At 40.5% G+C, this 17,448-nt stretch overlaps 1 protein-coding gene across 1 annotated transcript; it reads right to left on the reverse strand.

Annotated features, from left to right (window-relative positions):
• Positions 1–589: 589 nt before the first annotated feature.
• vtg8 (vitellogenin 8) lies at positions 590–17,230 on the reverse strand (the record flags this gene model as incomplete). The annotated part of the gene is made up of 26 exons (XM_081384864.1): positions 590–699; positions 784–942; positions 1,019–1,184; positions 5,992–6,086; positions 6,296–6,390; positions 6,473–6,656; positions 6,741–6,858; positions 8,221–8,477; positions 8,572–8,755; positions 8,868–9,000; positions 9,102–9,381; positions 9,494–9,680; positions 11,229–11,339; positions 11,423–11,518; positions 13,048–13,172; positions 13,260–13,357; positions 13,438–13,655; positions 14,614–14,739; positions 15,179–15,344; positions 15,419–15,576; positions 15,704–15,854; positions 15,937–16,085; positions 16,227–16,388; positions 16,463–16,711; positions 16,804–16,955; positions 17,191–17,230. 26 exons carry the CDS (start codon positions 17,228–17,230, stop codon positions 590–592), a joined length of 3,969 nt encoding a protein of 1,322 aa, XP_081240990.1.
• Positions 17,231–17,448: the final 218 nt, after the last annotated feature.

Raw genomic sequence — 17,448 nt, forward strand, 5'->3', positions numbered from 1 at the left:
TTGTGGGACCCATGGTGCAGTGTTTAGTACACATGATACAACCAAGATGATACAGTATGTACAGTACAGTTTCATAGATTTGTTTATAGCTATGAATTATAGCTATTTTATTTTCAGTATTTTCAGAGAAAAAAAAATGTGTGGTGTTTTGGAAGTGTTTTTTATGCATTGCAGAGCAATATTTACAACACTTTACAATTGAGCGCATTATGTTAACATTAGTTAATGCATTAGGTATTGGATTTAACAATGAACAGTATTCTTCACAGCATTTATTAACCTTGGTTAATGTAAAATATTCTTCATTGTTAGTTCATAATGACTCAACTAATGTTAACGCATGTAATTATGTGTATGACAATGCAGCACAATGCATAGACGTATGTCTGATATTGCTACATCAAAAGAAATATCACAATTGTTACTAAAGACCATATTTATTAAAATTAGGGGGGGGGGGGGGTACATATTTACCTGCCAAACTAGCAATTGAGATGCATGGTTTTGGAGCTTTAACCCATATTTAGTTTATTTATATATTTTATTTGTTATTTACTTTTTTTTAAAGGTTGCAATTTTGATCCAGCAGTTAAACACACCCCTCTGTACAGTAACAGGCCATGTGGGCTTCTGCAGTTTCTCTCAGGTCTTCAGTCTTCTCATTGCTGCTCAAATTTGCAGAAAGGTTGGATTTTAGGTCTGAAACAAAAGCATCCCATGAAACTAGATACTGAAAAAAATCTGTGAAATACTGCATGAAAATTCGGTGGATGAAGGTCTTACTAGAAGGCAGGCAGTAGTATCCAACAGTGATATGACTAGTCCTAATTGGCAGACAGCCAGGCAGGCAATGCAACACAGGCTCAACAGAGTAGCATTTGGATTCTTGCCTATTTGATCTCTGCTTCTCCAGTTCCACAGTTTCAAGCTTCATGTGACACTCTGGGGAAGATGGTATTCAATAAAATCAATTTATTGGAGTAAATTGTTGTCACAGAATAAGCAGTAAAACACTTACGGCTGGCATCACGGCAGCTCTCAGCAGGAAGCACCCATGAGTGGGCAAAGCTGACTGAGCTCTTGGTCAGATATCCACTGGGTGTACGATACTCCTGTCTGATCTCTCCATCAGCCTTTCCACAGAGGCCACAAGTCTGTCCCTTCATCCAGTCCGCAACATAAATCTGCAAAATCGGGGAAACCTCTATTTGTCTTACAATGGATGGTAATAACCATCTGTCTTGTACAATAAATAATTTGTATCATATTTATATTTCAGTTGACATTGTGCATTATATAAAAAATTGGGTAGCACTTTTATTTTTATGATGCCTTTTGAACATTCTGTTGACTATAAGTAACTTTGCATCTACGTGTCAACTAAGTCTCATTGGAGTATCTGTTAAGACTGTCTGCTTATTATCTGCTTACACTTAATTGTGATTGTCCTCCAACAGACATTCTACTGACTATAAGTGACTTTACACCTATATGGCAACTAATTCTAATCCTAACCCTACCAGTCTACTAATACTGTACTAACACTCTAATGAGAGTTAATAAACATGTAGGTGCAACGTTACTTAAAGTCAACAGAATTTGTTAAAGGGACCGTCAAAATAAAGTGAAATCAAAATTTAAAACTGTCTCAACCCTGTTACCATCATATTTGTCCTTTTAAAAGGACAGAACCAATCCTTGAATCCAATGTTTTAGTCAGGTCCGAATCTTCAAGATTGTGTAACCCTGTAGGCATTTTTGAGGAAAAGTTGTTATACCACATTTTTAGAAAGTTCAATGTCTCCTGAATAAGGATCCACCGTATAACATTGAAATAAGGGTCCCATTTTCTTGTAATTGTCATTGAAACAATAGGTGCATTATTCACAGCCAAAACACTACAGGTGGATAGGGTAAAAAATTTAAGTTATAGATATCACCATAAAACCTTTCCAGTTTTTCACTTACATAGAGACAGACATTTTTTGTATTACAAGTTTTCTGAAATGTCATGTTTACATATGCAAATGAGGCATACCAGTATATATATATATATATATATATATATATATATATATATATATATATATATATAATTCGAGGGGCAGGCATACCAGTGCGCGGTTCTCCCTTTCGGGCTAGCCCTGTCTCTTCGCGTCTTCACAAAGGTTGTCGAGGCAGCCCTTGTTCCTCTCGACGACTGGCTGATCCTAGCTCACTCTCGAGACAAGGTTTGCGAACACAGGGACCTAGTGCTGCGGCACCTAGCTTGTCTGGGCCTTCGGGTCAACTGGGAGAAGAGCAAACTCTGCTCCGTGCAGAGGATCTCTTTTCTCGGTATGGAAATCGACTCGGTCGCCATGTGCGTGCAGCTTATGAGCGTGCGCGCGCAGTCACTGCTAATTTGCCTTCGTCAGTTCGAGGGCAAGAGTGCGGTTCCACTGAAACTATTTCAGAGGCTCCTGGGGCATATGGCATCCGCAGCCGCAGTAACGTCGCTCGGCTTGCTTCATATGAGACCGCTTCAGCTTTGGCTTCGCGATCAAGTCCCGAGGTGGGCATGGCAACACGGCACGCTCCGAGTCCCAGTGACTGCCGTCAGACCTTCACCCCGTGGACGAACCTCAGTTTTCTATGGGCTGGAGTGCCCATAGAACGAGTTTCCTGGCATGTTGTTGTATCAACAGATGCCTCCATAATGGGCTAGGGCGCCATGTGCAATGGACATGCTGCCGCAGGCTCCTGGACAAGACCCCAGCGCCTTTGGCATGTCAATTGCCTCGAGTTGCTGGCTGTACGTCTCACCCTGCACCGCTTCTGTGCGTTGCTCAGGGGTCAGCACGTATTAGTCCAATCAGACAATACCGCCACAGTAGCGTACATCAACCGACAAGGTGGTCTGCGCTCCCGCCGTATGTCGCAACTCGCCTGCCACCTCCTCATATTGAGTCAGAAGCATCTGAGGTCGCTTCCAGCCATTTATATCCCGGGAGACCTGAACCGTGCAGCTGATATGTCTCGGTTTCGGCCTCTCGCTGGAGAATGGGGACTCCATCCCCAGTCGGTTCATCTGATTTGGGATCAGTTCGGGGACGCACAGGTAGATCTGTTTGCCTCCCACGACTCTTGCCACTGTGACCTGTTTTATTCTCTGACCGAGGGCACGCTCGGCACGGATGCACTGGCGCACAGCTGGCCGCGGGGCCTCCGCAAGTATGCGTTTTCCCCCAGTGAGCCTTCTTACGTAGACTTTGCGCAAGATCAGGGAGGACGAGGAGCAGGTAATTTTGGTTGCCCCGTATTGGCTCAACCGCACCTGGTTCCAAGAACTAGTACTCTTCGCGACAGCACCTCCCTGGCCAATTCCTCTGAGAAAGAACCTGCTTTCTCAGGGACGGGGCACCCTATGGCACCCTCGTCCCGATCTTTGAAACCTCCATGTGTGGTTCCTGGACGGGACGAGGCAGGTTTGAGTACCCTACCACCAGCGGTGGTGGCTACCATCACTTCCGCTAGACTAGAGCATCGTCCACGAGACATGCCTATGCGTTGAAGTGGAACCTCTTTGTCAACTGGTGTTCTTCTAAACTTAAAGAACCCACGAAAGGCCCGATCAGTGTCGTGCTTTCCTTCTTGCAAGAAGGGTTGGAGCGAAGGTTGTCTCCCTCCACCCTGAAAGTGTATGGTGCCGCTATTGCCACACATCATGATGCAGTTGATGGTAAGTGCATTGGAAAGCACGACCTGATCATCAGTTTCCTGAGAGGAGCGAGGAGACTGAATCCTCCTCGCCCTCCTCTCGTTCCCTCTTGGGACCTCTCTGTGGTTTTAACTGCTCTGCAGAGTGCTCCCTTTGAGCCTTTGCAATCAGTGGAGCTTAAGTTCCTGTCAATGAAGACAGTGCTCCTGGTTGCATTGGCCTCCATCAAGAGGGTAGGGGACCTGCAGGCATTTTCGGGTGACGAAGCGTGCCTGGAATTTGGACCGGCTAACTCTTACGTGATCCTGAGACCCCGGCCTGGATATGTGCCCAAGGTTCCCACCACACCCTTTCGAGACCAGGTGGTGAACCTGCAAGCGCTGCCCTTGGAGGATGCAGACCCAGCCTTGGCACTGCTCTGTCCAGTACGCACCCTCCATGCTTACGTAGACAGGATGCATTGTTTCAGGACTTCAGACCAGCTCTTTGTCTGTCATGGTGGGAAGCTGAAGGGAAAGGCTCTCTCCAAGCAAAGGTTGTCTCACTGGATAGTGGACGCCATTGCTTTGGCTTATCAGCAGCAAGGTCGACCATGCCCCCTTGATGTGACAGCCTGCTCCACCCGGAGTGTGGCATCCTCTTGGGCTCTAGCGCATGGCGCCTCGCTAACAGACACATGTAGATCTGCAGGCTGGGCGACACCTAACACGGCCTCTGGGCGACCCCCACGTGTGTAGTCCACTGTAAGCCTCTCTGAGCATGTGTCTTTCCCTCGGCAAGCTACCTTGCCACCCCTGGGTTTGAAATATTCCACCTGCAGCTGGACACCCCAGTGATTCTCAATATGCAGCCCCCTGGGGTCATGTGTATTCCAAGTCCCCCCCCTTCGGGCTGGGCATAATTGCATATTTCCACTGATATATGCTTCCTAGTGTTCCTTGGCATAATTCCAGCAGCCATTAAAAACTATCCCTTTCATGTTAATGTTGTTTTTTCATTGTTTACATGTTTAAATATTCTGAGAATGCATAGTTTTAGTTCTAATGTTTAATGTTTAAACTGTAATAAATGCATTAAAACTTTTTTTTTTGGCAGCCATTTTGTTTTTATTGTTTATGACAAAACAGTGATGTTTACAACTTGTTATACGGCAGAAATGGATTCAGCACCTAAAAATCATATAGAAACAACACTTGAAGTACTTTTCCTCAAAAATGCCTACTGCATCTTATCCAGGGCTATTTATCTATTTTGGGACCTGACTATTTTCAAGTTAAACTGTAAAACTGTCAATCCTGTTATACCCTAGCATATTTTAAAATGATTTAGCCTAAAGGCACATTCCATATTGTACATACATTATTTATATGTATGTATATATTTTTTTAAAGATTTATTTTTGGTGTTTTTATCTTTACTGCGATAGGATACTATTGAGTAGACAGGAAGCTAAGTGGGAGAGAGAGGGGGGCGGGATCAGGAAAGGTCTATACTATAGCCCACCAAACTATGGATCTAGCAGCAGTGAAAATTCTCCTCCTCTCGTAGGGGAACCAGTCCCTCGAGAGACACACACACAGGCGTTCCTGGATTTACAACATCTCATCCACTATGACGACACCAGCCTGTGTCAACCTCCGGAGACAGAGCTCGAGGGACATTTAGGGAGTACAGGGACTGGGAGAGAGCGAGAAGAGAACCAGCTTGCCAGCCACAGCCACCGTTCCAGTGGAAAAAAATCTTGAGTCTGTTCCAGTAAGAGATGCTCCCGAGTCCGTTCCAGTGAGAGAAGTTCCCCAGTCCTTTCCAGTGCATGAGAGCCGGATCCAAATTCATTGTGTTATTTATTTACAAAAATAAAGCACAAACTCAAACTACGGGATTCAAAACTCAAACTAAAAGCAAAGCACGGAACATCAGGGGCAGAGCTAAAATCTCAGAGCAACAAGGGACAAAACTGAGTGAAACAGCTAACACTGGACAAGACCTGACAAAGAACATGGGATACACATGGGTTAACAAAATAACAAGACTCACCTGGGAACAATCAAGACTAATGAACAGGGGAACTAATCAACAAAAGGACTACAAAGGACGACAAAACCTAACACAGGAACTGAATATAAGCAGTGAACACAGAAACAATAGGAACAGAAAAACACAAGACAAGATCTTAAACGTCTGAATGAAAGTTTAAAATTTTGTTGAATGTTGAAAATGTTGAAAAAACTATTTAAGTCAATAGTTTCATAGAATGACCCCATTTTCTTGTCTGTCAAGTTATGTCTTACCTTCCACTGGTCAGTGGAATAATAGACCTCTTGAAGACCATGGCCTGGTGCATAGAGAGCAATACCTTGACCTTTCTGTTCAATTCGTATGGATCCTACATAAAAAAAGCCTAATAAATGTTCAGGAGAACACACCAAGACTTCCTTCCCAAGGCATTAACCAGCATCCCATTAAACGTTATATTTAATTGCATAAAATGCATTTGAAATACTTTTTTTTTTAAATGCATGTCAAGTCTAAAAATGTAATTGCTAATGCAAGCAACAGACTTGTATACCAAATTAATGTGTAGAAAACTTCAACCTGTTGGGTGCTGGTAAGAAATATTTTTGGTTGGCACTTCAATTCCATTCATTTTAACCTTCACTGCACTCTCCTGGTGGTACATGTCAACATCACTGTTGTGGAAGAAAACAATTAATATTGCAGTAAGGTTGCTTTTTAATAATCAAACTAGTAATATCAGTAAGCTGGACTTACATGTCTGACACCTTAATGTTTAAGTTTTCATGTGCAAAGACATTCTCTTTTTTCATTAGAACTACGAATTTAAGTTCTGAAGTGCAGTCTTGAACCAAGACTTGGTAGCAGGAAAGGGGAATTTCATAGTTGTATACTCTACGGTTAAACGTAGCCAAGTTGTTTCTGACCTTACTGCATTTAGCTAAACAGTGAGAAAAACAAAACATTTTGTGAAAAAATATCAATTTACAAAAAAACGAAAGGCCACTTATTACACTTTACAAACCTGAACTAGCCTCTGTATAAAGGTTTCGAATTATGTTCATGACATCTTCTGGATAGGCATGGACAGCCTCAAAAGGCAAAGCGATTGGAAGAACCAAGTTTGCCTTTGACATGGTCATCTGCAAAGTCATACATTTCATAAATTGCTTTTAAAAAAGGCATAGTATACCAAACATTAGATTGTTGCTTACCTTTGGGGTCTTAATAATGATGTTCATGGTCCTTTCAGTTCGGACAATTATGAACAGTTCAATCTGTCTCTCTGTGTTTTTTTCATAGCTAATGGCCAATCCAGTGATTTGAGCTGCACCAGGAATGTATTCAGCCAAACTTGAATAGGAAATAAAAATAAAAATGTATTTATTCTTTGACCTTTATGAAGTGTAACCTTTGCGAAATGAAGAGTAACCAAACCTCTTGACATAGGTGGTAATAATTCTGGGCACCTTCTCAGACTTCACTTTGAGATAGGCCATAGGACTTGAACCATGGTGGCCAATCCCTGCGTTGATGGATATTGCATATTGTTGGCACTCTGCACCCCAGGCAATCCTTGCCTAGATAGAGGCACATTTTGTAGAGTGATAGATTGTCCAGTACTGGCCAGTATCCTTTAGAGTTAGGCTCCAATCCTACTTAAACAGGATTACTAAACACAATTGTGTTCAGGCAGGTTGAAGCTAAACTCTACACAACACTGGCCATCCAGGAGCAAGATTGTATCCCTTAACATAACAGAAAGTGGTAATTAAACCTAAACCGATTTCATTAAATTTCTTACAGCAACTTTGTGCTTGCTCAGCAGAATGCCATTTGCACACATCCTCCAGTTGTCATTCACTGCAATGGAGACCACAATGATCTGCACTCTTGAGGTGGATCTGTCCAGGTAAGCAACAAACTGGTACCCCAACAACTTGCGATCAACTCTCACAACTCGTGCAATGATAGCGACCACTGGAGGAACTGAGTCCCCAATGAATCTAGCCTTCAGCAATGTAAAGACATTTACCAATTATTTGCTATAAAAAAGTTTTAAAAATAGAAAAGGGTTTATCCAAGAATATGCTGATTGGAACTATGTCATACAACCTCTTGAACAGCCTTAAAACGTTCACTGCTTTGTCCACTGGAGAGTTCCTTGTGATCGAGAATGAAAATAAAGTTTTAAAAGTAAAACACTAAAACATTGACTTCAGCAAATTATTGTTTTTATTGGTGGCTGATGCCTGAGAGATATTTAGGCTAATTATAATTAAAATAATTAATTATAGAATAATTTAGCAGGTTAAATATCTTGACCTGTCTGGGTCCAAGTCCTGTATTGTGAAATGTATTTTAACTGGAAATGACATTGGATATGATAGTTGTGTAGTATGAAAAGAACAATAATCTAACGACTTTCAAAGTTGTGTAGTGTGTGGGTGGCATAATAGATAGAAAATCCTGAAATTACCTTTGTCATAATGATAAAAACTCACTTTGAACAGATGAGAGTTGGAAAAGCGAACAGAACTGCTGGAACTAATTCTCCGGCTGCTGGTGCTACTAGGGGAAAACAACACATTATGGTTGAAGAACCTGGAGTTATTGTTCCTCTGTCCACCCTCCAGGTGGAATGGAATCTTGACCTTGGGAGTGTCTGCGTCAACAATGTTGATTTCTTTAAGGAGCTTTTTAGCAGCTCTTGGACCCAGTTGGACCTCTAGCTCTAGTCCCTCAACAGCAGGACCGTCAGCTGTCAATAAATAAATAAATAAGATAACAAAATGTTATAGTTCTGGACAAATTCTGAAGATGTAATTTATATAGTTTTGATTTCAGATACTTGCCTCGAGCTATGTTAATATGTACTCCATGCGTTCCAATCATGTTATAAAGGGTGGTGTTTTTGATGAAGTCAGCATTACAGGACATAATCTCCATGCATGCTTTGACTCCAATGTGAGGTACAACAGAACAAAGAGTTCTGTGAACTGGAACAATAGTCCTCAATTCAGGTTCCTCGGCAGGTGGCTTGACAGATGCCAAATGGTTAACGGTTTCAGATGACTGTTTGGATGAATAAAACAAATCCTTAGAAGCTCTCTTTTTTAACATATATGTATATCTTTTTACAGTATCTTACCAAATCTCCAGGTGAAATCATGGAGGTAAGTGTTTCTTGGGAATGTTGCACAAGTACCGCCTCTGGTACAATGGGTGTAATTCTCTCTGCATTAACCTCCTTAATGTTTCTGGCTGCTACCAAAGTTTCAAAGCTAGTGTAAGACAAAAAGCACAAAATGCCACTTGAGTTATGAGAAAGACAGTGGTGAAATGATACAGACAGTGGTGAAGGACTACTCAAAATATTCTGTACCGTGCAGTCACAGCATGCACCGGAAGTACAATAGGAAAGGCCTGTATCTTAAAATTAGCATTTGGGATGTCAAACTTTACTTCCACTTTTAGAGGAAAACATGTACTGATGTTTCCTCTGGCCATGGAAGCAGCTTGAATGAAGCCAGTGTTCAGTCCCATTACAGCAAAAGTCTGTAAGGCAATGCTCGGTGAAACTTCAGCAGTTAACTTCACATCCATCTTCATCAGATGAGCAACACTGATGGTTTCAGTTAGAGGTGGTGTAATAATAGCCTGGACTGGACATGATGGCAATAAGAAAGAAGTTAAAAGGTACATTTATGTGTGTATTTCTCTTTTCCCAAAGAGAAAAACTTTTAACTGACTACTGTGCTTTTTAGACTGTTTTACCCTTCAGATTAGCAGAGGCAACAGCAGCAGTGTACACACTAAACTCCATGGGTACACCAGCAACGGATGGGAAGATGCGACGTACTTCAGCCACCAGCAGGGGCTTGGCATATTTAAAAGCAATGCCATTCTGCATTGCTTTAAGTGTTTTCCCTGCCAGCTCTGGCATATAGCCTCCAGTAGTAAACTGTAGACAAAATTTGATTGTTAGCCCCATGTTGAACATTCTTCTTTAAGACAATGCAAATCATTTCATATGACAGCGTTTTAGAATGTGTTCACACTTGTAGTTTGGTTCTCTTGGTTCTTTTTTGTCAGGACCAACAAGAAAATCATACTTTTAGTAGGGATGCACCGATGCATCGGCTGAACATCGGTAACGGCCGATATTTGCCTCGTTAACTGCCATCGGCCATCGGGAAATAAAAATGACATTCGCCGATGTCACATGGGCGTCAGTTTGGTTTGATATGCTGGGGACAGAGACGCATTCGGAAGTGCATTTTCAGAAGTGCTGGGTACAATGACGCATTTATTTATTTATTTTTCTATGAGAAAACTCCTTTTCTCGAGAAAAGAACGACCATGGTGTGTAGCAGAAGAAGCGGCGGAGTATGCACGATCCGCGAGTGCTGAAGACGTTCTGCACGGCTTTGATGGGTGCGCAGGAGGACACAAATGGGCGGCGACCGCTTCTTCCAGTGGCGGGAGCTTTTCCCTCAGCGCCGTCAACAGATAGAGCGTTAACTACACACCGCCGCCGACTTGAGCTGCAAAGAAGCTCTGGCCTCCCTGTCAAGGACGCTTGTCAAAAAGTACGGGGAAGCTTGACCGCTCTGAATAGTGAGTGAGAGCGCGCGCGCGGTCGGGGCTCTCTCTCTCTCTCGCAGAAGAGCGCGTGCGCGTTTAAAATTTAATATGAACATTCACCCGTGTTTTTTCCCTCATAAATGCGAACACGAAAAATAAAATGAATATTATAATGTTTTTTTTGTTGGGTCAGACAATGATTACCAAATTTCTCTCTCATATTGCTCCTCATAACAACTGAAAAAGAACTTATAAATAAGGTTATAACTGTCAACCAGAAAGTGACATTAAAGGTTTTTTTTGTTTCATAAATTGCTTGGTCTGATTGAATTTGTGCTCATTCTAGGATAGTGTGATCAAGAGCCGAAAGACTTGTATGTTTCAGTGGCACAAAAGAAGGAATAAATAACAAAAAGAAAAAACATCGGCATCGGCATCGGCCATCGGCCAAGTTGTTATGTTAAACATCGGTATCGGTATCGGCCCAGAATTTCCCAATCGGTGCATCCCTAACTTTTAGGTTTGCTTAGCATTCACATTGTAATTTTTAACACAGAACCTAAAAATAATAAAAAAGGCTTTATGGCATATATTTTGCAACGGATCTCATACAACATTCAAAACAATACTGTGTTTTGGGCTAAATGGGCTTGTTGTATGTGCATACATATGATTGTATTTTTCAGTTGAGAACTCACAAAGATTATAAAATGTGGAAAAAAGTCAAAACAGCATTCCACTTGAGACCACTGGGGGTTTCGGTCCACTTGTTTGGTGCGCACCAGGGTTCGGGTGGCAGCTTTCACACTTATTAAAATGAACCGCACTAACAGAGCAATCGCATCAGGGTTCATTTTAATTGAACCCAACCTGCCAAGTGTGAACACAGCCTAAGTTTATATGAAATTATATTACTACAACACACCTGTTCAATAACTGCTTTGCCAACATTTGCAAAAGCGATCTCTTGTCCAAGAAGCTTCACATAGATCGAGCCCAAGGGCTGCTTCTTTGGTAGGGCCTTGAATGCTTTTAACTGCAGTATAACAAATAGACCAAAAATATACGTAGCTGTTAAGAAAAACTGCATAAATTACATTTATAATATGCCACACTTACAGTCTTAAGCACTTGTTTCATCCTGGACTGCCTGTCCTCATACAGAAATGGAGATTTCAGAAGAGCCTCCTGAATTCCGTCAGTTCTGATGCCAACCTGAAATAAAATACTTAAATTAGGTACAGTATCAAGGCCGTAACCAGGGTTTGAAAATTAGTGAGGTCCGAGGTGAGGTGCAGGGCCGGATTAAGAATTCAGAGGCCCCTGGGCACAATCAATGTCTTGTAGGCCCCCCCTTAGGCAGGCCAAATGTATAGTTTGTCCAAGGACATTTTAATTTTGCATTAAGAGTTTTAGTTTACTGACTAAAAAGGAACTTTGTTGTACTATGCTGGAGTAAAGTTCATAAATGATAGATCTTTCCCATATAGGATTTTGTAAAACTATGTTGGGTAAACCTCTGTCCCTCTAGGGGGGTTCGGGGGCATGCTCCCCCGCAAGAAAATTTTGTACATTTTAAGGTTAAATGCATCAATCTGGTGCTCTTTGAGAGCTCAAAATTAAGAGCTTCAACGGGCTTCAACCCATGAACTGTGCACAAATAAAAAACATTGACTTGTACCTGGACATTAAAGGGGGCTCAAACATATTTTTTAGTTATGATATAGAGTTTCAGTCTACATTACATTATAACTGGTGTTTTAGTATGCCAAACAATTAGTATAATAATATAATAATGATTTCTATAATTATTCCTATGACATAAAATCCATATAGCCTAATAAATGAAAATGAATATTTCAAAAGTATATTTTACATTACACTATAGGAAAATTACAATACTTTTGTCCTAATGTCTTCACTTGCAAGAAATAAACCCTTTGATCGCGTGAGCAAAGTGCGCACTTTTCTTTAAATCACGCAGCACAAACATAATGCCTATATAGGATACTTAAAGTCTTGTGCTGTTTTATAAAGCACAAAACCATATCACGGTTTCGATATTAGTTCGTTGGCAAAATATAACGCTAGAGACCTTTATGTTAGGCTATACATTTTACATCTCATGTGTATTGGGAAAAGGGAGAAGAGGGAGAAGAGCGAGTTCGGCAAAAGGCGGATTCGAACTCGAGTCGAACGCGTCAAAAGCTACTTAGTTTCAAGCACCTCACGCACGCCCAACGACCCGTGCAACTGTAGCTATTTAGTTGTGGATGCCTTTTTTGCTAAAAAGACAGGCACTTAGTGCAAATTATACGCGCCATTATCGGAAATGTAAAAGAAAAAAAAGTTTATTGGCACTTTTTGGTCATTTCATGACTTTCAAATTGACATCAACTACGATGCTGTTGCATCATGCTTGTAGTTTCTTTTGCGCTTTATTTATAAATTATAATAAAGTGACATAAAGCGCTCTGCCGCATTTTTTACAGTCTATGCTCACAACACGCTCTCAAGCCCCGTTCACTGATCTACCTTCTCGCAGCGACATAAATTGCAAACACACATATGACGCGGTTTAAACGGCTAATTAATCATTCAGAGAGCTTGAAATTTTATTTTTGAATATAAAAAAATGACCGAGGTCCGGACCTCGGTGACCTCATAGCTGGCTACGGCCATGTACAGTATGGGTTTTAAGTAAGAATAAAATTGAAAAGTATTGCATCTTCATAGCTACTCACCTCAATCACATCAGCTGCAGCTCCAGCAATGTAAGCACGTGCTTTAGCTACAACAGCTCTGGGCAGGATGGTGGCGGCATCGTTGATAATGAAAGCACTGCCGACAGCACCAACCATGAGAGGAGCTAAACAACAAAACTAATCAGTAAGCTTTCAGACGAAACCATCTCCTGGCAAGAAACACCATTGATAGATCAACGGAACTTTCTTACACTCATAACCATCCAAGAAAATTGCTTTGCTGTAAAGAAAGCTAAGTTTGTCCAGTTTTGGGCTTAGTATCTTGATGGCAACATTGCAGGCTGTAGCACTGAAAAAGGCAGGTTTGGATTTTAGATGTTAAAGTTTTAAAAATCTATGTTGAAAAATATTAGTTAATAATAAACTCACATTAGAGCAAACTCAGGGGATGTGCTCCTTGTCAAGGATTTCATGTGAGAGTACACAAGACTGGCCACCTGTAGATTTGGTTCCTTTTGTAAAGCACGTGCAAGAGTAATAACCAGACCCAAGCTTGGCTTTGTCTCAAAAAGAACAATCCATGAGACCATGCGCAGTTCTGGGTGAAGATCTTTGTTCACAAAAATCTGCAGAACTACATTCTGGACCTGAAATGCAAAGCGAGATGCATATAGTAACCAGTGTTGGGTGTAATGCGTTACTAAGAAATGAATTACTGTCATTTTATTTATTTCCCTTGAAAATGTAAAAAAAGGGTTTACTCTAATTTTTCTGTAATTTAATTGCAGTACATGTAATTGCATTAAATACTGTATTGACTAAAGAACAATTATGTGGATTTAACAAAAAATGTATGTCTAATGTTAAAATGAATGTTTTTAATGTAACTTCTCCCTTTAAATACTGTGGTCAGTTCAGAATAATTTATGTAATTTTATATTATTAATTTGAAAGAATTAAAGGGGTCATGAACTGCATTGTTTTATAGTTTTATAATATTCCCTGGGGTGCACTTATAATGTTAGTACATTTTTTTTTTACATAAAAAATTGTCATAATTTAGAAATTTGTCTTTCACATCTTTTACCTATTTATCATAGATAGACACATTCCACAATGAGTCGTTCGCTGGGCTTGGTTACAATAAAAGCTGACTAACAAGGAAGTTTTCAGCTCTGAAACCTACAGGATATTCTTATAGTGTGATGACCTCTTTAGTGTGATGAAATGTCAAATTTCTCAGTTCATGACCCCTTTAAAAGAGCAGTTTCATGTCTGTCATTGTTTTGTTCAACTGGTCAAGGTTGATATGGGATTTAGAAAGTAATCAGTAATAAGAAATGCAATACTTTTTAGAAAGAGTAATTTGTACAGTAATCTAATAACCCTGTTGAAGATGTAATTAGTAGCTAGAAATTAACTACTTTTTTAGAGTAACATACCCAACAGTTGAGAAACACTATAACCCATTTGATCAGTATGACGAAGCATGACTCAAAATCTCTGACTAACCAGTTTTGGTTCCTTTTTGGCAACGGCCTTCAGAGCCAAAATTGCACACACTTGAACTCTCAAGGGAAATTGAGGTATTTGGGTCCCAAATACTGGTAAAAACTTTGTTAAGTATTTAATGCTAGCAGGGTGACCGGCATTGCCCAGTACTTTCAGAATCAAGGTGACCTCTGCAATGTCAGCCTTTGCAGTCGCCTCAGAAACAATCTCATGGATGGGCTGGAAGAAAAAGAGCAAGTTGTCCATATATCCACACATACAGTCAATCAAATAATTTAAAACTGGGATAGGTAACTTCAGTCCTGGTGGGCCACTGTCCTGCAGAGTTTATCTCTAACTCTGATAACAACTCACCAGCCTGTAGCTTTCTAGTAATCGCCAGGACCGCCAGGACCGAAGTTAACCATCCCTGATTTAGAATCGTCTTTACCTTCAAAAGTTCCACTGGGCATTCAAGAGCATCACTGCAGTACCTGGCAATCATTGTCCCATAGCCAAGCATAGCAACATCACGTAGAACTGGTGTTTCTTGAACTTTGTGACTCAAAGCCAGACCCTTTGTTGGTTGCAACATTTAAGGAACAAGTTCAGACATTATTTCTCATGCTAAATAATAAGTTTAAGCTTTGAGTCAATCTTCAGATATGAGTGTACGCACAGAGTATATCTTGATGGTGTCCAAGTTAGCAGTGACCATGTGCACAGTGGCCAGAAGGACTTGAGTGAACTCAGGGATGGAAAGTTCATCTGCCAAGAAGATCTTCTTGATGAATTTTAAAGCATCTAGGGTGCCAACTGCAGGAACAGCATCTAAGATCCATTTCCTTAAAGTAAAGATGAGTGACAATTTGAAAGAAAAAAAATACTTTTTCAGACTGTTAAACTGACTTTGACGTACCTGAAATTTGGTCTGGTTTGAAACTGGGACCAGATTCCCTCAACAGCATCCACACTCGCATAACGCATAAGCTGAATGAGCTGAATATATTTCAGAGGAACATCTTCAGGGACTTCTTCCAGTTTTTTGGTTGCCAGATGATTCAGAGCATCTACTATCTTGATGAATACCAGTAAAACAAAAAGGAGAGAGTTAAAATACTATTATTTATTAAGAAAAACTGAAGATGAGGTTAAAGATATTAAATGAAAAATAATATAAATAATAATTTAAATATATTCTTACTTGAGCCTGTGGATTACTGATTCTCATGAGCTGAATCGGACTCCAGAGAGTCTCAGAGCTAAATTCATAATGTAAAGATCCACGGGCTAAATATTCAGCACTGATTGGAATTATGGGAGATGGCATAGTCTCCAGAAAGGTCAAGGTTTGTCTGAAATAATTAAAATGAAACACAAAAAATTGTACACAAATATAACTAAATCAGATTGAGAGTGCATGAACAAACGTCTTGCCTGGTTTCCATCTGGGTAGCATCGCCAATCTCATAATGAGGTGTAAACTGGTGAATCTCTTGGACTGTTGCTTCAGTAAACACAAAACCAGTTGGAGTTGGCTTTATGTAGTAGTTGTAGGTTGCAACCCCAGAGAGACTCTTTCCCCTCTGTCCAAGAATATATAGATTATATTGATATTTAAAGAAACACATTTATATGTTTATCATTTCAGGTCACAAACCCAAGTATCCTATAGACCCTCATCTGAAAACTAAAGCATTGATAGGACAATAAGTTTTTGACCTGACCTGCTGACATTCAGTGCACTTTTCAATGTAAGTCAAGCCAACATCCTTCATGATTCTCTCTTGGCAACGGGTCAAATCCCTGGACTTAGTGATGATGGTGTGGTTGTTTTCTTCATCTTCACTAATCAGATACTGGGTTTCGCAAATACCTTGAACTCCATCCTTATCAGAAAGAAGACTCAGCTCAATCTAGCTCAGTATTATTGTTAATTAAACTCAATTTCAGCGAGTCTAACCTCTTGAACCTCATAGATGCTCTGGGTCTTCTTGAGGTTGAGCTGAAGTATGTTCAGAATTCCTCTGTGCAGGTTGATGACAGTAGTTGGGACGACAGAAGGGGTGAATATCCTTCCAACCTTACCATTGTTGTACTCAAACTTAATAGGAATCTGAAGCTGAGCAGCCAGTTCTGAGGTGAGCTTAGAAGCGACAAATGTATCTGTGGGCCAGATATCACTGTACTCACACAGCTGAGGTTTCGAGAGCTGAAACGAATGGGAAAACATTGAGCTTCTTTTCAATTACGTGTGGGCAGTAAGAGAACAAAGCTCCAAGATTGGGATAAAAGTTCTGGTACCTTAAGCAGGAATACATTCTCAGCTGCAGCACTGATTAAAACCTTGCTGTTGATCTTAATGCCAGCTCTGGCCAGACCTTCCTGGTGAAGACCACTGAAGAGCAAAGCCTCATATTTGTACACATATGTCTGGCTGACAGCCAAATCAGGAACTAAACGTGCAAAAAAGCATTTTACACAAGACACATACAGTACTGTAGAAAAATATAATTGTATCACTAGTAAAATGAGATTAACTACTTACGAAGATTCACATGTTGACTTGCTGAAATATCAGAAAAAGAGTAATATTCATTTAAATATGTCCTACAGTGGCAATTTTGTCAAATTATGATATGCTATGATATGCATGCAAATGAAGTCATTTAAAAGTTGCAGATTACTTACCCACAAGGGCTATGGTCAAGGCCACTACAACAGTTCTCATGATCAGCGGTTGTGCAAAAACACCATGTCCGTTTTAAAGTCAAGCTTTTGCTGGCCAAATACTGATCTTAAAATGTATGATTAACCAGTTGTTTAGCAGAACCAACCGGTTGCGTTTCTACTCCTGCCAGCTGATTGGTCTAACTTGGCAAACCAGTGTACCTGGACTTTAGTGCTTAATCCTGTAATACTTATATATATATATATTACTCAAAACAA

This window comes from Scardinius erythrophthalmus (assembly GCF_964197995.2).
Source record: "Scardinius erythrophthalmus genome assembly, chromosome: 14".
NCBI classification, from domain to species: Eukaryota; Metazoa; Chordata; class Actinopteri; order Cypriniformes; family Leuciscidae; genus Scardinius; species Scardinius erythrophthalmus.